Source organism: Emys orbicularis, chromosome 20, assembly GCF_028017835.1.
Source record: "Emys orbicularis isolate rEmyOrb1 chromosome 20, rEmyOrb1.hap1, whole genome shotgun sequence".
NCBI lineage: Eukaryota > Metazoa > Chordata > Testudines > Emydidae > Emys > Emys orbicularis.
The window spans coordinates 4,700,528-4,726,259 of record NC_088702.1 but is presented as its reverse complement, the minus strand read 5'-3'; the positions used below and the strand labels follow the sequence as shown (position 1 = coordinate 4,726,259).

Here is a 25,732-nt window from a genome sequence, read left to right as displayed (position 1 = left end):
ATACACATGCATGCTCAACCATACTTGTGTGCATATGTACGCACCCGTTTACACACGTGCCTTAATGCTTGTGCGCGCACACACCCCCACACACACCGCGTGGCTCTCCCCCACACACCAAAGTTTTGGGTTTGTTCCAATTAGCCCCAAAATTTCAGCACAAGCTCTAACCCGCCTCCCCTGGGTGGGCTGGGAAGCAGGGCCCCAGCTCTCAGCTCCCTGAGCCTTGCAGCTAATCTGACCAGACTTTCAGGTTGCTGGCTCATCGGTGGCCCCTGAGGCTGGTGTCATTAGCCAAGGTCCCTGCAGCTCTAGGGAGGGGCTGATTGACATGGCTGCTCCCTGGGAGGCGGGTCTGTATGCAGTGAACAACCTCTGGCCTCCCTCCCTCCCCCAGCCCCTGACCTGCCAAGAAGGCAGTTCAGCCCCCCCGTAGCAGACCAACACTAAGCAGCCCCCATGGGTGAGATACAGTCTCCCATCCCCCATCCCTTAGCGTAACCAGCTCCTCTTGGGCCGCTAACAGGGCTAGAACCGAGGACTTTCAGGGCTCAAAGCAGGGAGCAGCAGCCAACCTATAAAACCTCTTCCATTGACCAGACACTAGAGGGCAACAAAGAGACAAATTCTGAGCTACCACAGCCCTTGGGTCCTTAACTAGGACCCCCGGTTACCCAGAGCTCTGGGGGATCACCCATGACTTTCCGTGTAGCTGACCAGCAGGCTTTGAAGTCTGAGCTTAGAGAGTCCCCTGACATGGAGTGCAAATCATGCCCTCTGCACCCCGTTTTTCTCCTGAGGCATACAGAAGGGGTGGGGACAATGCTGTTTTCCCAGCCTTGGGAAAAGCCAGCCAGCCCACTGCCTGAGCCTCGCTGCTGGGGTTCACAGGAGGGGGTCCTCCACACGGGAATGGCCCTGCTCCCCAGCAGTGGCCTGGCAGGACACTCTCCAGACATAGAATCTCAGGGTTGGAAGGGACCTCAGGAGATCATCTAGTCCAACCCCCTGCTCAAAGACAGATCCCCAGACAGATTTTCACCCAAGTTCCCTAAATGGCCCCCCTCAAGGATTGAACTCACAACCCTGGGTTTAGCAGGCCAATGCTCAAACCACTGAGCTATCTCTCCCCCCATGAAGTCTTGCAGCGCTGCAGGGAAGTGATCTCCAGGGCCCTGTAGTGCCATGGTGCAGCAACAGCTGCAGGACACAGGGATGCTGCCTGGTAGTTTAGGACAGGACATGAAGGACGGGACTGTCTCCCGCTGAAATGGCCGGGGGCGTTCTGAGGGGGCAGCGTTCCGTGGTTTGGATGGGGGCACTGGATGTTCTGGGCCTGGTTCTCCGTCCCAGTTAGGCCCCGCCAGGCCATGCTGGAAGTGCAAAGGGGGCTTAAATTGGGTCGAAACAGCCCCCAAAGATTCCCCCCTGTGCGAGGAGCCTCCCCGTTCCATCGGAGTCAGGCCAGCGTCCAGAAGCGACACGGGGCACGACCCCTGGGCACGGGGACTGCAGGGGGCGAGGGGAAAGCACAAGCAGCGTGGTCGCTAATACTGTAGTGGACGGAGCCCAGCTCCCGAGTGGAAAAGGCAGGACATTTGCTCTGCCCCGCCCCCCACCCCTGACTTACAGTGATGTTGCAAAACAGGATGGGGAACATTGCTCAGCTTTCGGCAACCTGGCCTTCTAGCCCACTTTTCCTGCCAGCCTGGCGGCCCTCTGCTTGCCATGCTCTGTGCGCTGTCCCCTCTGAGGGCAGTGCGGGGGGCCCAGGGCGAGCCAGCTGTTGTCCCCCGCCTGGCTTCTCTAAGAACAGATGTTCAGAAAGGCTCAACACACCAAGCTGGGAACAGGGGCCAGAGACAGGTCGCTACCTCCAGTCCTAAGCATTATCAGGGCCTGCTGTTAGCTCTGCCAAGAGAGAGTAAAGTCAGGGGAGATCTGCAGGTAGGAGTCCGGAACCAGGTGAGAAACTGAGGCAGGGTGACTGCTGTTCTGAGGCCCGGCCAGCCTTATGGGACTGACCCTGCTACCCTCCCTTTAAACTTGGATGATTCCATGTGTGATCTTTGCAGCCTGGCCCTCTCTCTGCCATTTAGACTTGTAACAAGGCCTTGGGTTGACCCAGATCTCCTAGCGAGCAGCTGTGGGGTAGCTCTGCTGAGACCAATGGAGTGATGCTGATATACACCACCTGAGGATCGGCCCCACTCCTCAGAGCCCTGTGGGAGCTAATACAACAAAGGGAAAGCAGCTGAATTCTTCTCCCAGCCAGGGTGAGAGTCACCTCTCTGCACTGCTTTGAGCCTGGTTAGTTGGAGGGTTTAGTCGGGGTTGGGCTTTTCCCTAGACGAATTGCGCGAACCGTCAGCGGAGATCAACTCTTGCTCCCCTTCAGCCCATGGGCAGAGTTTCGTCACAAGGCAAAGTATGTATTTTCTTTCTTCTGCGTAGACCAAATGCAACTGGGAACCATGGAGAGGGAATAAATGAAGCCCCCCCACAATGGCTATAAAAAAATCTCGCTGGGGGAACCCAGGGCTGGAACAGCTGGAGGCTGGAATGGGTTGGAATGAGGGGCATCAGCAGAGCCAAATGAAATTAATGGGCAGAGGTTTAAAACAAATAAAAGGAAGTTCTTCACACAGCGCACAGTCAACCTGTGGAACTCCTTGCCTGAGGAGGTTGTGAAGGCTAGGACAATAACAGGGTTTAAAAGAGAACTAGGTAAATTCATGGAGGTTAAGTCCATTAATGGCTATTAGCCAGGATGGGAAAGGAATGGTGTCCCTAGCCTCTGTTTGTCAGAGGGTGGAGATGGACGGCAGGAGAGAGATCACTTGATCATTACCTGTTAGGTTCACTCCCTCTGGGACACCTGGCATTGGCCACTGTCGGTAGACAGGATACTGGGCTGGATGGACCTTTGGTCTGACCCAGTATGGCCGTTCTTATGTTATGAGCCCAGGGGACGCAGAGGTGGGGCTACGGGTGAGGCCTGAGATGTGCTATCAGAGCTGTGTGCTGTGAAATCTCCCGACACGACTACCCCCGCTGATGGAAGTAGAGTTACAGGGCCACTGCAGAGCTCACAGACACTTGGTCGTCCAGTCTGAAACCCCATATCTTGCAGGTTCACCCCGCATCCTGCCCATTAACATCCCTGAGGAAAGGGAAGGGGAATGAAAAAGATGGAAAAATTAGATGAGATCCTAAAGGGAAACCCATCAGGAATATGCAGGAAGTCAAGGTAGGCAGACCGCTGTCTTTGAAACGTTCTCTAAATGTTTTAATGTTTGGGTCAAGGTCCTATAGTCCATCGCATCACGCACACTCCCTCACCAGGGCTGCTCGTGAGACTATCTGTACAAAAAGATCCAGCCCCGCTCCAGCGATCATATAAATAATTCCCACTGAATTCAGACGTTCACAAGATGCTGCGGTTAGATTAACAGCAGGCAAAAGCCAGGTTTAGACAAGAACGAGAGGCGTAACAGGGATTTAGTGTTTCTGTCTCAGCACAGAAACGGCCCCAGTGAGTTAAATTGCACCAGTGCAAATCCAGAGTCACCCCACTAACTCCAACGGCGGTGGGCCGCGTCTGATCTCGGCTCCATTGGCACACACGGAGCCAGAGTCAACCCACTGGGCAGGTGTATATCGGCATAACTTGGGCGGAGTTTTGCCAATTGACACCTGCTGAGACGTGGCCCACTGACTTCAGCGACGTTAGGGCCAGATTCTGGTGTCTGTGGATTTGCTCCACTGAAATCAGCACATGACTCCAGCTTCCCCAGGGATCACAATCCAGCCCAGGTCCCGTAAAGAGCTTCAACCATTAATTACAGGCAAGCCCTTCCTCCCCCCGCAACTTCCTTCTCTATAAACTGGATCCAATGCCCATTGAACTCCATGGTGAGAACCTTGGTGACATCAAGGGGCTTTGGGTCAAGTCCTTAGTAGCCAGAAGTCAGTCGCCCCACGTTCAGTGTATATTGATGGAAGGGATGATTTGGTGAGGTAGTCACAATTCCAACAGCCCCTCTGAAATCCAAGCCCTTCAATTGAGTTATTTTAACAGAGTTCCTCCCTCCATTTCACCCTCCCATCTCCAAGATCTCCGACCTTAAAGCAAGCAGAAGTTAAGGCTAATTAGGCAACCCACGCCCTAGAACTGGAGATGTCTGCTTTCTCTCTCTCCACTCCTGTATTGCCACTCTGTATAGGGCACAGTCGTATTTTCAGAGGCTGTCTAGTCAGAGAAAGAGATTCTGTACCCAGGGGCGAGGACAGCGGTGTTGTACGAATCTCACTAGGTGAACGAACAGGCTATGGGAGACAGCAAAATGGACGGGATGTTTAAAGCGGCAGCATCCGGGCGAAAATCGTGGCTCCGATCCTGGAATCGGAGCCATGTGGCCGCACCCTCCACTGACTTCGACAGGGAGGGCCGGATTCTGAGCTCAGATGCAGCTGTGTGAATCTGGTGCAAGCCCCACTGAGCTGAGCGGCGTTGAGGCCAGATTCGGAGCGTGCGTGGATCCAATGGCAGGATCAGACCAATATATTGATCATATTTAAATGCCTTCCTTGAAACCTCACGGTTGCAGGAAGAGAGGAAGGACTGCCCAGCCGTTAGGGTGCGAGCCTGGAACTTGGGAGACCCAGGTTCAATTCCCAGCTCTGCCACAGATGCCCTGTGTGACCCTGGGCATGTCACCTAGTCTCCCTGTGCCTCGGTTTTCCCATGTGTACACTGGGGATAATAGCATAATAGCACTGCCCTATCCCACAGAGGGTTGTGAGGATAAATACATTAAAAAGATGCTCAGACACTGTGGTAATGGGATCAGGTAACTAAGATAGATGGGCGTGTTCCTATGGCTGATTCCCCCTCTGCTAGGGGGAAGTTTGGCCAGCCGACCCCTCCCCGCCCCAAGATTCCCCCTGCTGTGGCTTGGCAGACCCCAGCGGGCAGAGGTCTGGGTATGCAGCATCCCCTTCTCTAGTGGTGCTGCCTGCAGGGTGGGGCGTGGGTAATGGCTTTGTGGAGGGGGTGAAGGGACCGATCAATTGCAGACGTGTTTCTGTGGCCCAGCCCCGGCCTGGCTTGGTGCAGTTACGGGGAGTTGAGGGAGGGGACGGGCATTCCCCCTGGTCAGAAAGCAGAGCGGACGGAGGGGCTCGTGCCTCCACAGCGAGTCCCGGGCTGGCTCCCGCCCTGCTCTCAGAGGCTCACGCAGCACGCTCGCTTCTCCTCCGGGGTCTGGGAGGCGCCGTGGGGGTTCTCGCTGGAGAGCGACACCTTGTTGTCCTGGGGGCTTCTCTGCTGCTGCTTCTGCACTTTGCTGAAAATGTCTGGAAGAGGGAGCGATAATAAGGGATCCTGGAGCGTTCCCCCTGGCCCAGGGTAACCCCCACCGGGTGGTGCTGTGTCCCCTTCGAGCCGGGGCTGGGCCACAGACAGAGGTTGGTGAACCTCCTACTGCCTTAACCAACACAGCTGGCTCTATTAGCCGGACCAGCTCCTGCTTAAAGGGCTAGCGGTCCCTGCTGGGGCTTGACATAATATGGGTGGATCTGCAGGGCCTGCTAGGTTTTCACTGTGGTGCAGGCCCATAGAGGGAAATGTGCGGCCCTGATACAGCCTGTTTGCTAGGGTCCTACCTCCTCCCATTTCACTTTATTTACACAGACGTTTTGGGGCCCTCCCTAACCCCGCGCTCAGGGCTCTGGTACGATTGTAGAAAGTGAATACGGAAAAGTTATTTACTTGTTCCCATAAGATAAAAACTAGGGGCCACCAAATGAAATTAATGGGCAGCAGGTTTAAAACACAGCACACAGTCAACCTGTGGAACTCCTTGCCTGAGGAGGTTGTGAAGGCTAGGACTGTAACAGGGTTTAAAAGAGAACTAGATAAATTCATGGCGGTTAAGTCCATTAATGGCTATTAGCCAGGATGGGTAAGGAATGGTGTCCCTTGCCTCTCTTTGTCAGAGGGTGGAGATGGATGGCAGGAGAGAGATCACTTATTGTCCCCCCTTTACGCCCGCCCCACATCAGCCCTGCTTCGGGGTGTTCTTTAGTCCTGTCCCCTTGAACCGTGGTGGAAACAGGCAGCATGAGGGTAACTCCTTGCCCAAACCTGCTCCCCAGCCTTCTCTCTCTCCAGAGTGTCCCACGGTGTTAGGAAAATCCCCTGTCTAGACCAGTTGGCCTAGTCGTTAACCTGCCCCCCTTGGTGCAGAGAGAAGCTCCAGGGCAGACAAATGGTCTAACCAGGCCCAGCAGGATGCTGGAACGGATGGGCCAATGGGCTGGTTTGTCATGGCAGGAGGTGGGATACAGGATTCCACTCGGTCTCCTTAGCGCTCCCTGGTGGCGGGGCAGTTGTCACATGGCACCTTGAGCTCTTTCTATGGAGAGTTCACCCCCCGGGTGCTTCTCCGTCAGCCAGCCCCAGGGCTTGCTCTGCTCAGAATCCAGCCCCCCGACTCCACGTTCCCCTGCCCACCTCTCAGTATGGTCTCGAAGGCCTGCTCGACGTTCGTGGAGTCCAGCGCAGACGTCTCGATGAACAGCAGCCCGTTGTTTTCTGCAAGGACAGGGTCACGCAAGAGGCATGGGAACTGTGGTACCATTTGGGGGTCCGGCTACCCGAGCATCCCCCTTCCTGCCAGAACAGGGCAGGCCCTTGGCTCATCTAGCATGGCATCTCCCCCAGCAGAACGACACTGGGGCATCAGGGTCAGGGAGGGGAGAGCACCCCCACAGTACAGCCCCCCCCGGGGTCCTATCAATACTGAGTCAACAGGGAGAGCGCCCCCTACTGAGCCCCCACCTCCTTGCAGCCTGGCACCCCTTGGTCTATCACATTACGGACCCTGCTTAGCTCATGCGGGCCCAGCACCATGAGCTCTGGCTGGAACAGGAGGCTTTCAGGACGTGTTCTCGGGGAGGGGTAGCAGAACCCAGCGGGCGCTGGCTGTCTCGGGGTGGGTCCACCCTGGGAGGCGGCTCCATACCTGCAAACATCTTGGCCTCCTCGGTCGGCACCTCGCGGGCCTGGGCTAAGTCCGTCTTGTTGCCCACCAGCATGACGATGATGGTGGCCTCGGCGTGGTCGTACAGCTCCTTCAGCCAGCGCTCCACCACGTTGTAGGTCTGGTGCTTGGTGATGTCGAAAACCAGGAGGGCGCCCACTGCTCCCCTGTAATACCTGCCGAGAGGGAGCGGGCGGCCTTCACCACAGGGCCTGAGCCGGAGCCTGTCACAGCCCCATCGCCTCTAGTGGGGTCAGACCTCTTTGGGTGTGTCTCCACTGCACACTAAGCCCAGGCTCTGACTCAGGTTTGAGCCCAAATCTCTCTTCCGTCCACACACAAATCCGTCTGACGTGGGTCAGCGAGCACTCAGGACCTAGGTCCAAGGACTCTGCGAGGGGGGTGGGTCAGACAGACCCCGAGTCCTGCTGCACCTCGGGTCCAAGCCCTGTCAGTTTGCTGTGTGGATGCAGCTCAAGCCTCACACCTGAGTCAGAAGGTCTGCGCAGGGCAGTGTGGACGCGTTAGCAGGGCTGTGAGACCTGGGTCCAGCAATTGTAAGCCCAGGTTTACAGTGCAGTGTGGACGCTCAAGCACAGGCTTGGAAACCCGGAGTCCTCAAGGTCAGGTCCCACTGACCGTGGCTCACTATGCAGTGTAGACATACCCACAGTGCGCCTACCTATAACCCAGTACTGCTGCTCCAAGAGCCGGCCCACAGAGTGGCTAGCGCATCCCTGTCTTGCCCCCTCACTCCCTGTGGTTGAGCTACTAAGATAACTGCCTACTACTGCTGCCAAGCAGTGGAGTCACTCCTTTAAATCCACCGGTAGAGATCCCATGCGGGCAGGGGACTGGACTCGATGACCTTTCGAGGTCCCTTCCAGTCCTAGAATCTATGAATCTATGAATCTGTGCTGTGCCTGTGGAGGGCTGGGGTTCAAATGCTGCCGGGCGTCAGTCACGGTCAAAGAAACACCCTGATGTCGCTGACTTTTTTTCCCCTTCATTTTCACAGTAGTGTCCTAAGCCCGTTTTGCACGCATGTAAATGACTCAGGAAGTGCAGGGCAATGGAGAATCAGGCCCTGCGGCTTCATTTGGGCAATAGACACTCTCCATCCCACCTGCTCTAGGGGTACCATGACTCCTCTAAGCAGTGGGGCTCCAACCCAAGAGCTTTGGCTCTAAATGCACAAGCATCTACCACCTGAGCTAAAAGAACTGTTAGCTCAAAGACTGTAGCGGACTCATAAACCTCAGTGTGGCCCAGCCGCTGGAGGGAGACCGTGAGTCACGCTGAGTATGGGCAGGTCACATACAATAGCCCCCTGTGCCACCCCCTTGGAGTTCTGTGTTCAGAGGCACCTGCCTCCCGTGTGGAGTCGCCTGCGCCTAGGAACCGCGGCCGCCATTGCCACCCCTCCCGCTGTTGCATCGAGCCGCGCGGCCCGCTTACGCTGAGGTGATGGCACGGTACCGCTCCAGCCCGGCGGTGTCCCAGATCTGTGCCTTCACCATGGCATTGCCCACCATGACGGTGCGGGTGGAGAACTCCACGCCGATGGTGGTGCGGCTGTCGTGGTTGAATTCATTGCGGGTGAAGCGCGAGAGCAGATTGGTCTTCCCCACGCCGGACTCTCCAATCAGGACCACTAGGGAGACAAGAGGGAAACTCCTAGCAAAATGAGATGCAAATGGCACTTGTGCACCAGGGATAGAATTCTGATCCTCCTAATCCAAAAGCACAGGAAGATGGAGAATCCTCATGAGCTGGGAGCAGTACAGGGCATATGACACCCAGTTCTGATTTCAGTAGAGAGCTATGGAACATGACTTTGACTGTAAGCTCTTTGGGACAGGGACTTTTGTTCTTCTTGTATCGCGCCTATCACAATGAGGCCCTGATCTACGACTAGAGCGTCTGGTGCTACCGCAGTACAAATAATCATACATACCAACCAGTCCATCATTGTTTTATTAACAATGTACTGAACTCTCTCATGGTGCACGGTGCTGTACAAACGCAGAGGAATCGTTGTCCCCAAGGTGGCTGCAATGCAACTATTTTGGTGCCTGATTCTCCACTGCCTTGCGCCTCGTGCTGTCATCTACACCACCAAAAGTAGGCATTGTGTGCTACCTAGGCAGAATCACCATTGTGCACTGGTGCAAATGATGACACAAATTGCAGGGAAATGGTGAGTAAGGCCAATACTCTAGTGCAACAGACATCTAGGAACATAGCAATTGCCATGTGGGAGCAGCTCATGTGTCCATTTAGTCCAGTATCCTGTCTCTGCATTAAGCAGTTATGGGAAAAACATGCCCGTAAGGAAAATTTCTTCCTAGCCCTCATCTGTTTTGTTTTTCCATATGCAAGGAGCAGATTTCAATCAGAATCAGATTAAGGAAACCAACCGAAAAAGAAAGAACAAAAGGAAAGTCCCTTATGCGAGAGAGCTCAGTGTATACAGCTCCTCTGTAACAGTCTGCATGGAACTGACTTCACAACAGGTGCTGTCTCTGCATCCAGGGAGAGTTCTTAGAAATACGGTGGTGCAGGACACAGAAAACAAAAGTTTTCTAGCTACACACACCATTGTAGCCACATGATACGACTGCCAATGCTGTCCCAAGTTTCTCAATTTTACATCAACTCTTGAGATATTTGGGCGAGCTTAAAGTCCCAGCTGCTGGAGTCAGCTGACTTTGTGAATCTCAGCTTTCATCTAAAAAAACCAAGGACGTTTCTAGCCCTTGTGTTGGTGGAGAAAAACTAGAAAACGTGAAGCAAATGAATCCAGACGACAAATAAAAAGAACCCCCAAAATTATTTATTTTAAAAATCTCAAGATTTTAAGCCAGTCATGATTTGGGGGGCCCAACTCATGATTTTTGAATACTTGGGGTTGGTGATTCTGGATCACCCTAGACAACAATCACATTGTTTGCTGGAACTTTCATAAAATACTCCAAATTTCTTCTGCTGGGCTACAGTTTTCCTTCTTTTCATGCTACAGCCTCTTAACACACCTGTATTAAGCCAAAGTGAAAATAAAACCTGAGAGCACTTTCTCTCTGCCTCTCGATTCTAAACAGCAACCGAAAAACCTTTATGGAAGATTTGCCTTTTCTTATGTTGCTGTATCTTCTGATCTCTCTGTTTTGTGGAATGCACTTGAATTTTCTAGCACAGAGCCAGGAATGTGGCTTAGTATCTAGGGGTATGTGTACAGAGCAGAAAAATACCTGCAGCACTGCGTCTCAGAGCCAGGGTCAAATGACTTGGGTTCATGCTGCGGGACTAAAAATAGCAGTGTAGACGTGCGAGCTCCAGATGGAGCCTGGGCTCTGAGACCACCCCTCCCCTCCGCCCCGCAGGTCTTTTTTTGTGGTGTGGACACACCCTATCGAGCTAAGGAACTTTTTCTGGCCCCCGTTACCTACCTGAGTGCCTCACAAGCTTTAATATGTTTATTCTCCCTCCTTGTGAGCCCGGGCAGTGCTATTATCCCATTGTACAGGTGGGGAAACTGAGGCACTGACAGGCTAAGTGGAGGGATAGCTCAGTGGTTTGAGCATTGGCCTGCTAAACTCAGGGTTGTGAGTTCAGTCCTTGAGGGGGCCATTTAGGGATCTGGGGCAAAAATCTGTCTGGGGATTAGCCCTGCTTTGAGTAGGGGGTTGGACTAGATGACCCCCTGAGGTCCCTTCCAACCCTGATATTCTATGATACATGTAGCAAATAATCTGTGGAGCTGTACCAGTGCAAAGTGACTTGCCCAAGGTCACATAGGGAGTCTGTGGCAGAGGAGGGAATCCTAGAAATGCAGGGCTGGGACCTTGAGAAGTCATCAAGTCCAGCGCCCTGAGCTGAGGCAGAACCCAGTAAACCTAGACTGTCCCTGACAGGTTTTTGTCCAACCTGTTCTTAAAACCTCCAGGGATGGCAATTCCACAACCTCCCTTGGAAGCCTGTTCCAGAGGTTATCTACCCTGAGATTTAAAAGTTTTTCCTAATATCTAACCTAAATCTCTCTTACTACAGATTTAGTCAATTACTTCTTGTCCTGCCCTCAGTGGACATAGAGAACAATTGATCAAAGTCCTCTTTATCACAGCCATTAATATATTGGAAGACTATCAGGTCCCGCCTTAGACTTCTTTTCTTAAGACGAAACATGCCCAGTTTTTTTAACCTTTCCTCATAGGTCGGGTTTTCTAAACCTTTGATCATTTTTGTCGCTCTCCTCTGGGCTCCTTCCAATTTGTCACGTTTCCTAAAGTGCTGGACACGGGACTCCAGCTGAGACCGCACCAGTGCTAAGCAGAGCAGGACAATTCCCTCCCGTGTCTTACCTACGACGATCCTGTTAATACACCCCAGACTGCTATTAGTCTTTTTCGCAACTGCATCACATTGTTGACTCATATTCAATGTATGATCCCCCAGATCCTTTTCAGCAGTACGACCGCCTAGCCGCCCCATTTTGTAGCTGTGCATTTGATTTTTATTTCTTAAATGCAGGACTTTGCCCTGGTCTTTATTGAATTTCAGACCAAGGAACGTAAGCCAGATCGCCCACCTCCTAGACTACGGCCCCAACCACTGGGCCAGACTTTCTTCTCCTGTCTCAGCCCTATCAAGTCTTTCACAGTTTTGATGGAATTCATTTATTTACAGCACTGATTTTACCTCCTAGAGACTCCACTGCAATTAAAGTAACAATTGTCAACCCACAAATAAACTCCCTCCCCAGTCCTTAAAAAACACATTGAAGGACCAGTGGGTGCTCACCTGATCATCACTGTCATAATAATAACTCATGATCAAACCCACCTTATCCGCTCCTCCCCTCCCTAAATACTTGTGTAAATTTGCTGCCTGTGCAGCCTGCCTGGGAAGTTAACAAATCCCCCCGATTTTAAACGGACACTGGCACTTGGGAGTTTAATCCGGATTAAGCTAACTCGCTCTTATTCTGGAATAAGAGTGTCCACCTGGGAAACTATTTCAGAATAGTTTATTCTGGGAAATCTCCCCATGTAGACAAGCCCTTAGTTTCAAACCAGGAGTTCATAGTCGTTCCAGGCCCAGCACATGCCCTTGAATCCCTCTGTCCACTGTTGCAGCTTTATAGATGCATGCTCCTATTTCTCTTCAGTGTTTTTACCCTCTTCTCCGCCTACCACATGTGAGATCCACACACGCCACAGGGGAAACCGAGGCTGTGTCCGTATTGGAAGAGAAGTGGTGTGATAAGGCAGGTAGGGCAATCTGTAGACATGAGTTCTATTCTTGGCCCTGCCACTGACCTGTGGGGTGTCTGTGGGCATGTCCCTTCCTCTCTGTGCCTCAGTTTCCTCTCCCACCCAACGTCTATATAGATTGTTAGCTGTTCAGGGCTAGGCATTGTCCGTGTGTACGAACACACAGTAGGGTGCAGATCAAATGTTGCCAACTTTTGCAAATGCTCATGATACTTGGTGCTTTTCTTAAAGCCCCAGCGCCCAGGGTCACGTGAGTAAATGAAAGCTGAGATTCGCATGTCAGGAACAGAAGGCAGTTTCTGGCCTTCTTGGTTACAGAGCAAAGCATGAAAATGTGACCTCTAAAGCCTTCAACATCAGAAGGCAAACAAAAACAACCCCCCAATTCACTACTGTTAAAATCTCATGATTTTTAACACAATCTCATGATTTCTAGGGCCTTGATTTATAAGTTTGAAGGCACGGGATTGAAAATATTGGTGATCTAATAATAACCGAGAGTTTACCCTAACGTAATCTCCTGGCATAGCTGCACTTCTGCAAACCACTAAATTAGACAGGAAAAACAATGAGGAGTCCTTGTGGCACCTTAGAGACTAACATTTATTTGGGCAAAGTAGACAGGGTAAACCTATATATGCCATGATTTGCACTGGGATAATTTACCCTGGCTTCCAGAGTAAAATCCCCAGTTGGACTTCATCTTCATCAAGACTGGATATGTTTCTGAAAGATCTGCTCCAGGAATTAGTTTGTGAAGTTCTCCGGCCTGTGTCCAACAGGAGGTCAGACTAGATGATCACAATGGGCCCATCTGGCCTTGGAATCTGTAAATCTCCTCCCATTGTGCATCACCACCCTGGGACTGCCACAATACACCACCTCCCCTTATCAAGAGCAGAGACCACAGTGCATCTTGGGAGATGTAGTCTGATTAGAGAGCCTGGCCTATAGAGGAGAATGGGAGCATGAGAAACTCTAACTACAGCTCCCATGAAGCACCATGGCAGTATTTCTGAATGGAAATATTTTGGATTTTAGCTGAAATATTTTGCCAAAACCTCAAAATTTTCCACGGGGGGAGAGAAGGGGAGGGAAGGGAAGGGGAGAGAGACAAAAAATTCCTGACCTGCTCTCCATCCTGATTCAATTCCTGAGCACCCTCATGTCCTGACTGTTTGGCGCATGGGCCCATTTCAAATGTCAAGGCAATTTTGCTTCTCATCAAAATGGATTTTTGCTATGTGTTTCGGTGACACATTTAAGATCCCGCCCATTCAAACGGACACAACCTAACTGTCCTGGGTTTGTCTTTATTCATAGTGACTGGGCCTGATTCTCCCATCAAACTGTGTCGTCAATTACACCAGGGCCGAGCAAGTGCAAAACGCCTCCCGTTCTGAGTCAGAAACATTTTACACCCCACTTTGCCCTGGCGTAAACACCTGCGTGAGGCGCAGGAAGAATCAGACTCATCGTTGTCTTTTTACGGCCAAGAAGGATCGTTCTGGTCTCCTCAGTCTGACCTCCAGCACAACACAGTCCATAGAATTGCACCCAAGAGCCAGGACAGTTTCTGAGTAACTGGCCCACCAGCTGGGAATAGGCGGTAACAGCTGGGCAGGGCTAGTCCTAGAGGTGACTCCCTAGGCAAATAGGTTTTGGCTGTTGGCTTTCTAACAAATCGAATCCTCCATCTTTTTTTCCTTTCCCTCCTAAGCCTTCCCCGGACTGACCCCATCTGGCCTCCACTCCCTACAGTGAGGGATTTGTCTTCATGTCAGCCTGCCTCCTCTTGCAGTTGGCGCTTTGCTAATGGGCCCCCTAGGTGTGTGCATGTTGTATGTCTTTTGTCCAGATGGCTTATGTAGTAGATATTCCACCCAGGTGGCAATGGAGACCGTCTCCACCCTGTTTCAAGCCACCCTGCAGCTTATCTGATCTGTGTCCGCTCTGTTTGCAAAGCAAGCCGGTAGCTCTGAGCTTTTGCTCCCTGGGGAAGGGGGGCAGCTAACCCTGCAGTGGCTGCTTGAAACCTGGCTGAAGAATCCCAGCGGAGCTTGCCTGTGCTCTGATACTGTCAGGCTGTGTGGCTCGCTCATGCAGGTGTGGCAGGCGGCAGTGTGTGCAAAGTCTGCACAAACACAAGCCTTCCCGCGCCGTCGCAGCTGTGTGAGTGGGACATTAAAGGGCCAAGCAGCCGTTTGTCTCCCTGGCTTTGTTCTGAAAAGGACATTGCCAGCTTAAAATGCATGTAGCTAATCTGTGGCTGCCTAGGATGTGGAACTTCGCGGTGACCCTGGGGACAGAACTCAGATTCCCCCTGCTTCAAAAGTTCAGGCCCCTAGCACCCAAGCTCAAGGCAACTCCTCATTAGCACCTGGCAATATAGGGCCTGTGACACACAGTTGAGCTGTTCTGATTCCATTCAGTAGCGGGCAGTGACACATACCAGAGAGGCAGTGTTATCCAGTGACTAGAGCACTGGACTGGGAATCAGGAGATCTGGGTTCTTGGCCCAGCTTTGCTGGTGCCCTTGCCCAAGACACCGCCTTGTTCTGTTTCCCCTTCAACTATCTTGCTGTAAGCTCTGCCGGGCAAGGGCTGTCTCTTATTAGGTTTATGTACAGCACCTAATGTACTGTAATACAAGTGATGACACACACACCAGCCAGGTGATTATAATATTTCTAAACCCTAAATTGCTTTACCTACAATGCTAATGACAACTCCCAAGATTACTGAAGCAGAATGACTTTTAAATGTACTTTCCCCATTTAAGCTGCTTGGACGATGTTTATGTTTTGCATTCCACTCAGCTGTGTTGGTCCAGTTTGCTTTTCTTTGCCTCTCCTGCACTGTCACAATTCCCCACCAAAACGGTTTTCCCCACCATCATCAGCACTTAATTCTTGAGTCCTACAAAACCCCTGGACCATACGAGGCAGCACCAGAGCTGGGAAAACCTTCCTGACCCTGGAACCAGACAACACAAAATGAAATAACAAGAATGTAAATTACACCTCAGTTGGGATTTGAACCTGCAGCTCAAGACCATTCAGAAGCTGAAGCTAATGCAAAATGCTACAGCCTATTTATTAAGGGGAGTTGCAGGTTGGGAGCCCATCAGTCCATGTTCCATGACCAACACTTGCTCCCGAAAAGCTTCTGGGTGGAATTCAAGGTGTTGGCTTTCACTAGGGAGGATCAAACATTTTCCATCCAAGCCGCTTTTCTCCAGAAAGTTGGGGTTTTTGATTAAACAAAAATTTTCACAGGAAGTGTTTAATTTCCTCAAAAAACGTTATTTTTTTTTTCTTGTTGGAAAAGCAAAAAAAAAAAAAAAAAAAAAATAGAATCTTTGGGCAAAATCCAAAAATGTTTCAGTTTTGTACAACATTTTTTCAGTGTTTTGATGCAAAATTGAAATGTTCATCTGAAAGTTTTGAGGATTTTGTTGTTTGTGTCTGTTTACCATGGAAGGCCCTATCCCATCCCCCCCAACATTGTCCAGCTAGCTCTAGTTCTAACCTATCAAGGTTTGGGATCCGATTGCCAGAGCAACTGTCCTTGTCCCAGTGAAATATGGGCACACAGAACCGGCTAGAAAATAGTAAACATTTTCCTCAAAATATTTAGATTTTTTTAAATGTAAAAATTTTTTCCCTGCAAGTAAAATTTTGGTTAAAAAAATTGATTTTTTTTTTCCAGAAAACCAAAACTCTTTCCTTTTTGGGGAAAATGAATGCGTTTTCGGTTTTTAACAAATGCAATCCGGTCGAGCTTTTGTTGCAATGCCAGTTACTGAACGCGGCCTCAGCCAGGTTAGAATAAACTGTCCCTAGAGGGGTGCAATCCCGTCAGGCCCTGATCCTCTCGCCGGGCATTACGCTGTGGGGGCATTATTGTTTTTTGTATTACGGGAGCACCTGGAGACTCGTACCAAAACTGAGGCTCCAGCGTGACGGGGCCTGTGACTACACATAGCAAGAAACAGTCCCTTGCCCCTTATGGGGCCTGAGACCCACAGACTAGCTACAGCACGGGGCATTCTGGCCACACCCCTGAGCCACTCTCTATAGCCCTTACCTCAGCTCCACTCCAGCTGGGGCAGCCCCATGTGCAGGCAGGATCCTTACGGGGCTATTTCCACCCATTATGGCTACCAGCTCCCCATTCGCCACTGCTCTCCACCTCGTGCAGGCGTTTGCACCGGGGTGACCCGTTCGGATTCGGTAGCACTTTGCATGGATGTAACTGAGCACTCGCGGTGCAGTGTGAAGGAGAATCAGCCCCCAGGGTGTTCAGTCCGGACATCCATCAGGATCCCTGCAAATCCCTGGGGAGCTGGGTTGCCAGAAGCCCCCTCCACAGCGACCTCGGTGCCCTCCCTCCGTCCCACTCCACTGTAAGGCTGGCCACATCCGATTGGCCCACCCATCCAGCTAGGTCAGTACCTAATGCTTAAGAGGGAGGTGTCAAACCCCCTGACTGCACCCCACAATTCAGCTGTCGGCCCAGGCGCTGAGCTGGGCTGTGGATTTACTGACAGGATGCTCGGTGGGTTCCCAAAGCCAGTCACAACCTTGCAGTGACTGTGGGGGGAGTGGCAGAGGGGCTCATCTGACCCAAATTCCTGGTGCATCTGCACTGACTTCGCTGGGGCTTATACCCAGGCGTGGTGGGATTTGCCCTCAAAGATCCACCACCAAGGACTTCCCACTACCACAAGAGAAAGACCCAGCTGCCCTTCTGGATGGCTGCTTCCCCTCCACCCCTTGTTGGCGCTACGTGCCCCAGCCCACCACCGCCGCTCCATCCGGCCTCCAGCATCCACCCCACATCCCATCCATCCTCTGCCCCCCCTGCCCCGGGCCCCCAATTCCACCTCTTTCAAAAGGCAGAACCAGCCCGTTGCAGAACACGCAGCCCAGCCTGAAACCAACCACGGAAAGGGGGTACCAATAAAACTCACCCTTAAAGACAAAGTTATAGTCCTCCTCCGCCGTCCCCATCTCTCCCAGCCACACCTGGCCCCCTCCGGCTTGGGATCCTCCTCTCAGTCTTCACCTGCTTCCTTAGCAGCCAGGGTGTGGGGGGGGGGTTTGGGGGTTTTTTTGGCCACGATCTGATAAACCAGGAAGGCGGAGGACAAAATTTCCTCCCAAGACAGGGAAGTTGAAAGCGATTGGGAGGAGAGTTGCCAAACAGGGGAGGAGACCCACAGGGCCAAGTTCCCTTTGCTGCACCAGCCAAACAAACAAAAAATAGCCAGCCCTGTGTTTCTTAGGCCTCTTTTCGAAGGGGCCGGGCGGGGAGTAGATCCTTGCTAGGCAGGTTGAAGGTGCAGCTCTGCTGGGCTGGCTGACTCAATGGGGTGTGACCTGGGTGTCGCCATACAGGTTTGTCAGGTAGTGCTCACCACCCCCACCAGTGTCACATGGCTGCTGAACACACCCACGCACGCTGCCTCTGCTTGTGTTAATGCTGGACTAGGCAGGGGTGCCAACTGTGGTCGGACACATTCCTGGGGGTTTCACCGCATGACATAATCTCGAACGAAAGATTCAGCTTTAATTCCTGGGCACTCCAGGGCAATCCTGGAGGCTTGGCAACCCTAGGAGTGTGGGCCTGATCCTGCACTTTCTTTGCTCTCCCGTGGAAGTGCCCACGACTTGCAAACTGGCCCAGGCTGCAGAAGCCACAGGCACTGCATTTTATTGATGAGCTGGCATGTTAGACCCCCCACCCACCCGCCCGCCCGCCAGCCACAGGACCTCCTGGCCAATGTGCAAGCTGCAGGAGGCCAGAGAGCAGGGAGTGGGAGGCTGAGGATGGAGAGAGGAGCATTGTGCAGTTTGAACCAACTCTGCTGATCTGGGGACAAGTGCCACAGAAAAACATGCTCTGCCTTAGATGCTTCTATACGTACCGCTGGCTCAGCTCCCTTAGCAATAGCAAGTGCCTGTCTAGTGGCTGATGCCCGGGACTGACTCCAGTGTGAAAAGCCCTAGCCCCTATCGCGTGAGCTCAGCTCTGTAGGCAGGGGCCTGTCCGCTGTGGCTAGGGCAGAGTGATAGGCCCATCACACACTCTGCACCGTTTTTTTTCCTGGAGCACTCCTTGGAGGAGCAGAGAGCCAAGGGGATGTTTATATCACATGAGACAAACGACTGAGTATTTGGGAGGAGAAGGGATGAGCTGACAATAAGATTCTGGCCAAGGTTGACAAGAAGGGAGGGAAAGAGGGTCCAATTGTACCAGGGCTCCTGGCTCAGGGAGCCCCCAAATACCTGTGTAAATAAAGTGAAATGGGAGGGACCCCAAGGAACACAATGTACTTGGGCCCCAAATTTATCTTGCTGCCCTGCAGACAGTCCCCCTGATACTGCTAAAGTGAACACAAGGAGCCTGAGGGAGGCATTCTCTATCGTCAGTATTTGTAGGACTATAGCACCTAACTGTCTCCATTGAGATCTAGGCCCCGCGGTGCAGGGTGCTGTACGTAGACACAGTGAGAGACAGACTCTGTCTTTAGAGAGCTTACAATCAAAACAGAGGCACGAAGGAGGGACGGGGAGTGATTTCCCTCATGGTTAACAGCAGAGCTGGAAATAAACCCCAGCTCACTAGAGTCCCAGGCCAGTGCTCAATCCACTAGGCCAGGCTCTCCTCTCACAAGCATGTAGTGTAATTGCATCAGCATCTGCTCTGGGAACTGGTAGAGGAGAACTGGGAAGCCCTCTAGAGAGGTTGATGGGAAAGGATTTAAACCCAGGTGTGTTGGTGGGGAACCCCCAATATATTTGTGGATCGTTAAGCGAAGGGGTTTCTGAGTTCCTAGCCTCAGAGCCACTACAATCCAGACAGCTGGCTCCCCAGAGCAGTGGCTGCAAAAGAATCCACCATAGGCTCTTAGGGGAGGGAAGGGGCATGACAGAGCCAACAAAGGCCTTATTCTGTGATTGGGACCACACCTCTTTACTGGTGGGTGGAGAGCTGTGTGTGCTAATGCCACTGCCTACAAACGCAGGTGAAAATTCAGCCGGGATGGGAGAGGCCAGGCTCAAGCCGGAGAAACCAGACGCATTAGGGGATTAACGCTGCTCAGCACTGACGCTACGCTCCAGCAAGCCATTGAATGTCCATGCAGTGGGTGTGACACAAAGTCCAGTGGGCTGATTCTCAGTTGCACTAAGGCCCTTTTACACTGCTCAGGCAGCAGTGGCTGGCAAAGCTCCCATTGGCCTCACTTGGGCCAGCTTTTCCCTCTGTAACTATAGCTCAGATTTTTCTCCTGCCAATCTCAAAGTGCTGTACAAAGGAGGCCAGTATCATTATTCCCATTTTACAGACAGGGAAACTGAGGCACAGAGCAGGCAAGTGACTTGCCCAAGGTCACCCAGCAGGCCAGAGGCGAGAATAGAATTCATGGCTCCTGACTCGCTGTCCAGTGCACTATCCACTAGGCCACACTGCCTCCCCCTTAGCTCTCAGGTAGCAAATGTCCTTCTATGTCCAATCATTTGTATTGACGGGAGGGAAGGGGGGGGACACAGGGTGTGTGAATTGACACGTGCTCTCCTGTGCTGCACTCGATCTGCCCTGTGTAGACCCTGCTGGTGTGAACTAAAGGGTAGCTAGTTCGTACTGATGTAGTCTTGTGTCAGACAGGACAGGCAGCACATACCCCTGATGTCCTTGGCGTGACCCAAGCCTGCAGCCTGAGCACAGCGCTAGATTAATTTGCTAGTTTCACTTTAAAAACCACCAGGCCAGATTTTCCAGCTGCTGGTGTAGATCAAGAGTGATGCCAGTGACTCGCTCCAGCTTTACACCGGCGTTACTGGCAGCAGAATCTGCCCCTGTGCATTTTGTGTTAGAAAATGAAAGTTGTGTTCCTTATCCTCTGCTGCCATCATGTGAGCAACAGAGGGAAAAACTAGACATCGCAGCAACCCCTGAATCCTCATAGGAGTTAACTCCCTGCTCCAGGTCAACTGGTTCAAAAATCCACCTCCGGCAGTGGCCAGCACCAGCTGCATCAGAGGAAGATGCAAGAACCTCCTTTCTCCCCCACAAATGGGCAGCTATGGGATAATCTGCCCCTAGCCCCTTGAAGTTCTCCTCCAACTCCCTCATTGTTAGAGACTGATTGAAGCCTTGCACTGTAGACGGGCTCGATCAGTCTTAACTATTCTAACTGAGCCTCTTGTGCGTGACATGTTAGTCAGGCCGCTTAATGTACTAGAGGACAGTTACTAGAGCGATGACCTCAGTACAAGGACCTATGTAAGTGTAGTCCCTCTTTGCTAAATTCTTGCCCTCTGTATGATCTTGTGGCAGAGAGTTCCAAAGTCTAATTACACAGTGGGTTGGGGGGGGGGGAGAATACCTGTGAGATTGTGGCACATAGGTCTATGTACATTACAGGACTACCCAGAGGCACCAACCAAGATCTGGGCCCCAGTGTGCTAGGGTATATAGAGAAACATAGCAAGGGGTAGCCCTGTCCCAGAGAGCTTGCAATTAAAATAGAGAAGGCGGGAGGGGAAAACAGGAACAGAGAGGGGAAGTTACTTGCCCAATGTCACCCAGGCAAGTCAGTGGCAATGCTGGGAGTAGACCCCAGGACTCCTCATCCAACACGCCACCTTATGCTGGTTTCCCTGGACTCACAAAGTCGGCTTCGTGCTGGCTTTCTGCAGAGGGGTGAGTTTAGCCCAAAGTGGACACGCCAGGGGCCTTAGCATGGGCAAAGCTCATTGAAAGATCCAGCTACGTGGTGGTGGGGAAGCAGTCTTGTTAAAAATATATATATTAACACTAAGATCAGCTCAGGAGAGGGGAATATTGCTCAAGAGGGATGCAGCCGAAATCTGTCCCACTGGCTGAGCCGGGCTACTCCATCCAGTCACTGCCTCTGATGGACAGAGCCTAGGATCACAGGCAGGATGCCACTCTGAGGTTGGGTGGAGATCCAGATTGACAGGCTTCAGCTGTTACACCACCCTTGTCAGATTTCAGCCCCCATCCACAACGCGCTGATACATCCATCAGTCTGTGGCTTAGGGACACAGCTGCTGTAGGAGCCCAGCCTAGGTTTAGATCAGGCCTTAGACACGTGCCCTTGTTTGCATATCAGAATGGGAGGGTGTAGACCAGTGGTTCTCAACCAGGGGGACACGTAGCCTTGAGGGTATGCAGAGGTCTTGCAGGGGGTACATCAACTCATCTAGATATTTGCCTAGTTTTACAACAGGCTACATAAAAAGCACTAGCAAAGTCAGTGCAAACTAAAATTTCATATAGAGCAGTATAAACAAGTCATTGTATACTATACACAGGAAATGTAAGTACAATATTTATATTCCAAGTGATTTATTTTATAAGTATATGGTAAAGAGGAGAAAGTCAGCAATTTTTCAGCAATAGTGCACTGTGACACTTCTGTGTTTTGATGTCTGATTTTGTAAGCTCAGTTTTTAATTGAAGTGAAACTTGGGGGTATACAAGACAAAGCAGACTCCTGAAAGGGATACAGTTGTCTAGAAAGGCTGAGAGCCACTGGTGTAGACTAGAGCTAGTCAGGAGTTCTCAAAAAAAAAAAAAAAAAAAAAAAAAAAAAAAAAAAAATCACAAAACGCCCATTTATCAAAGACAAATTGTGGGGAAAAGGTTGATTGGGCCAAATCTCACTTCAAAAGAATGTTGAGAAGAGTTTCAGAGGGGTCAGGATGCTCCATTTTGACTTTTTTTTTGTAAATGAAAAGTTCTGTTTGAGTCAAAGTGACTGTTGCAAAAGTTAACATAGTAACATAAATAAAATAAAGGTTGAAATAGACAAAATGTTGCCATTGCCCCAACTGAAATTTGTTTGGAGATTTTTCAGTTCACAGCAACTTGCAAGATTTTTAACTTTTCCATCCCAATTTGCCATGGGAAAAAGTTTTGAATGTCATCATAGGACAGGAGACCTGTTTCTGACCCAGCTCTCGTACAGTCCCATGCGCCTCTCCTTTTCTTAACCACCCCCTCCACACACTCCACTTTTCAGCTCTTTTTAATCTCTTGAGCCTGGTCTACACAAAAAAAAACTTAGGTCAACCCAGCTGCACCCCCGAGTGACGTAATTAAGCCAACCCAACCCCTGGTGTAGACAGCGCTAGGTCGACCAAAGAACGCTATGATCCTGCCCATCGGCCTACGTAGTGTCTACACTACAGTGGCGCAGCTGTAGCGTTTCAAGTGTAGACGAGCCCTAGGATGAAAGTCCCCAGCCCCTTCCTCATCCGAAAGAGGCGAGACGGGACTCAAGTGTTAAATACTCAGTTTTATTTTTCTTTTTAACTATATATAAAAAAAGGCCCCAGGTGCCGTCCACTGCTGTCAGCTAGTTTTCAGTGTGATGCCAAAGCCTGGATTGCCCATGGAACCATTCACGTGCCCACTTCACTGGTCGGTTCTCCGTTATAAGAGCTTTTGGGGGAAGGGTTCTTTGCCCTTGAGCTGCGACGGCCTCATTCATCCTCCGCTCTGCCCCGCCGTAGTTTGTTCAGGATGCTGCCACTTGCGTGAGCGGTTCTTCCAGATACTGGACAAGGGCCTGGGCCTGGGAACGGATTATTATACAGCACAGTGAGACGAGCATTAGTGAATGGGTAATAAGCCACACTCAGCCTTGACTACAGCCGAACTGCTCAGAGGTAGGGAAATATCATCCCAATTTTACAGTGGGGAAACTGAGGCAAACAGCCTGCCTGGGGGTACAGTGGCCCAGAATTGGGACTGTTGCGCTAGGTGCCGTACAGACACAAAAGACAACCCAGGCCCTACCCTGAAGTCACACGGATTTTGTAGGCCCTTATAAAAATCTATGCTATACACCACGGATCCCACTTTCACTAAGCTCTGGTAGTTTACAGAGGCCTTAAAATGTAAGTGCAATTTGTTCCCAATTTTAGGCTCCCCCTTTGCTAGAATGGGGTTAAGGGGCCTTTGGGTAAAGTGAGAATGAGGCCCTTTGGTTCCCCAAAACTTCATCTAGGTTTCCCCCCACTCCAAATGCCATTCTACAAACTCCCCCCTTCCCCCCAACATCAGTTAGAAATCCGCTCATCCTATGCAGAGCTCACTAATCCACTTTTCAAACTGCAGCTACACAGCCTGCTACCAGCAGCCCCTGCCCTCCCCTCAGATGTGATCAGTCAGCTCAGCCTCACCTTGGCTTTCAGCATCCCAAATCCAACGGTCTCTTTTGCATACATGCACAGCAAGAGATTCGCCACTCGGGTGATAGCAACACGGCCCTCCTGCAAAGGGGGAAGGAAAATGCATTTGATTGATAGGTTTGCAGAATTCTGCCCTCGCACCCCATGTCCCAGGGTCCATAGGTGCCCTAGAATAGCCATTTTGACCTTCTGCTTTTAGAGTCAAGATACTGGGGACCTGGATTCTCTTCCCAGTTCTGCCACTGGCCTACTGGGTGACCTCGGAAACCCTCTGTAAGACTGGAAACTGTGAATGGCTGAGAGATCTACTGATGCCAGGGTGCTGCTTCAGAACTAGGTACCACGCTCCTACTGCCCTGCACAAGGTGGTCAAAACAATTGTACAATGTTATCCAATCGGACTGTCCAGTCACACTTGAAAGTCTAGGTCGTTCTTAAAAAGCAAGGCATTTGCTCTGAAATAAGCCCTTTCAACTGTGTGGGGGTAGGGAGAGGGGAATGGCAACCTTCTTAAAGTTTTGGCTTTCGATACCTTGCATTCTTATAGCACCTTCCGTTATAGGATCTCGGAGCACTTAATTTCAGCCTCCACTCCACCCCATGAAGTAGCTATTAGCCTTGTTTTACACCTGGGGAAACTGAGGCAGAAAGAGGCAGTTGCCCAATGTGAGTCGGTGGCAGAGCTGGGAACAGGAGTCTGTAGTCTTGTGTTCTAATTCCACACTTGTTTCAGGGATCTATGGGTTAAACTGGGAAGAGTAGAGACGTGCAGCTCCCCTCCTGCAGAGAAACTCAGCCTTCCGTATGGGAATTCAGCCCTTGCCCCATTCCTGCCCCCCCCCCCCCCCCAATGTACCATGCAGTCCATAAGGATGAATTTCAGATTGTCCTCGTTGAAAGCCTGGTGACCGTTCTTGTCATAGGCCACCCAAATGTTACTGGCAATGGCCGCAGTGACCCTGGCATCTGTGTCTCCATAACCAGAATATGCGAGCAGAGACCCCTCATTGTTCAGAAGCCTACGAAGGAGAGAGGAGGAGAATTTGAGCCAAACGCCCACAGGGCTTTACACCACTTCTGCTTAGGCATGGGCTTTATTCATAGGGGTTTCTATGATGCTCCATCGCCTTAGTACCCGATCAGACAGATCATGCACTGACCCTCCTGACACCCGCCCTGAGGCGGGTCTCACCCTCCTTTTACTGAGAAGGAATCGGAGGCTCAAGTTGAAGTGACATGCCCAAGGTCAGACGGGGAGGCAGTGGCAGAGCTTTTCCTTTATCCACCAAACCATCCTTCCTCCCTAGCAGGGGTGCTCGTTTTCCATGGGTGCAGCTACTAGGAAGAAGGAGTTAAGGGGGAATGGACCCCCCCCCCCAATTTTTTACCATCTAGTGGATATTTCTCTGGATTCAGCCACAGCACTTGTGGAAGCTCAGGATTTCCCACCCCCAGTTCTCATGTGGCTGGAGCTCTGCCCGCCCTCAAACTCCAGCCCTGTCTACAGTGGGAAGGGGCGTATTAAACACCATATTTACACAGATCCCACAGTTACCCACTCCCATTTCTTTGCACTGGTGTAGCTGCCCTCATGTAAACTCCCAGCATGGCTGGCCTAAGCAAGGAACACAGATGACGGTCATGCGATGATACCGAAGTGCGCTGCAACGGTGTCCCTCAACAGGGAGAATATTAGTAATCTGTTCCCCAAGCCCCCTCCCCACAATGCCTTTTGGTGGGGGGATGAGTATTCCTTATTGGGGTGCACTGGGCTGCCCCCTCCTCCCCCCTGTTTTCAGGTAGGTTGTATTACACAATTCCTTGTGGGGGGGGGGGGAGGGGAGGGGACAAACACTGAGATGTCCCTGTTCCTACCTGGGCACCGAGTGTGTGTGTGTGGAGGGAGGGAGGGAGATGGGGAAGACCATTTGCACCCGGGGGGGGGGGGGGGGCACTGATCTGGCCACAATACTTTAGGGTGAAGGCTCCCTGACCCATACCCAGCCACCCCACACTCCTCCCCCAAACACCTTCATACTTACAGGGTGCTCTGGACCCCTCCAGTGTTGGCCTGGCTCAGGACCTGGGTAAGGGCCTTGGGGCGCAGCATGGTCGCAACAGACCCTCTCTCCTCCCTGTGGTGGTGGAAACACACAGCTCAGAGATCCTACTTCCCCATCAG

The 25,732-nt window shown here is 51.5% G+C and overlaps 2 protein-coding genes across 2 annotated transcripts; both read right to left on the bottom strand.

Annotated features, from left to right (window-relative positions):
* Positions 1-5,227: 5,227 nt before the first annotated feature.
* RAB25 (RAB25, member RAS oncogene family) lies at positions 5,228-17,334 on the bottom strand. The gene is made up of 5 exons (XM_065420156.1): positions 17,295-17,334; positions 8,505-8,700; positions 7,029-7,222; positions 6,518-6,598; positions 5,228-5,358 (listed from the first exon to the last, which is right to left on the bottom strand). The coding sequence occupies exons 1-5, from the start codon at positions 17,332-17,334 to the stop codon at positions 5,228-5,230; spliced, it is 642 nt and encodes a 213-aa protein (XP_065276228.1).
* A 5,299-nt stretch (positions 17,335-22,633) lies between these two features.
* Positions 22,634-25,732, bottom strand: LAMTOR2 (late endosomal/lysosomal adaptor, MAPK and MTOR activator 2). The gene is made up of 4 exons (XM_065420269.1): positions 25,593-25,732; positions 24,407-24,569; positions 23,542-23,631; positions 22,634-22,931 (listed from the first exon to the last, which is right to left on the bottom strand). Exons 1-4 carry the CDS (start codon positions 25,658-25,660, stop codon positions 22,875-22,877), a joined length of 378 nt encoding a protein of 125 aa, XP_065276341.1. The 5' UTR covers positions 25,661-25,732; the 3' UTR covers positions 22,634-22,874.

Excerpts from the sequence above, each read along its gene's own strand:
- LAMTOR2 (XM_065420269.1), bottom strand. The coding sequence starts at position 25,660 with ATGCTGCGCCCCAAGGCCCTTACCCAGGTCCTGAGCCAGGCCAACACT. Across the intron at positions 23,632-24,406 it reads TCATCCTTATGGACTGCATG|GAGGGCCGTGTTGCTATCAC; the intron begins GTACATTGGGGG and ends CCCCCTTTGCAG. Across the intron at positions 22,932-23,541 it reads TTGGGATGCTGAAAGCCAAG|GCCCAGGCCCTTGTCCAGTA; the intron begins GTGAGGCTGAGC and ends ATCCGTTCCCAG.
- RAB25 (XM_065420156.1), bottom strand. The coding sequence starts at position 17,334 with ATGGGGACGGCGGAGGAGGACTATAACTTTGTCTTTAAGG. Across the intron at positions 6,599-7,028 it reads GGAGGCCAAGATGTTTGCAG|AAAACAACGGGCTGCTGTTC; the intron begins GTATGGAGCCGC and ends CTGTCCTTGCAG. Across the intron at positions 5,359-6,517 it reads CTTCGAGACCATACTGAGAG|ACATTTTCAGCAAAGTGCAG; the intron begins GTGGGCAGGGGA and ends TCCCTCTTCCAG.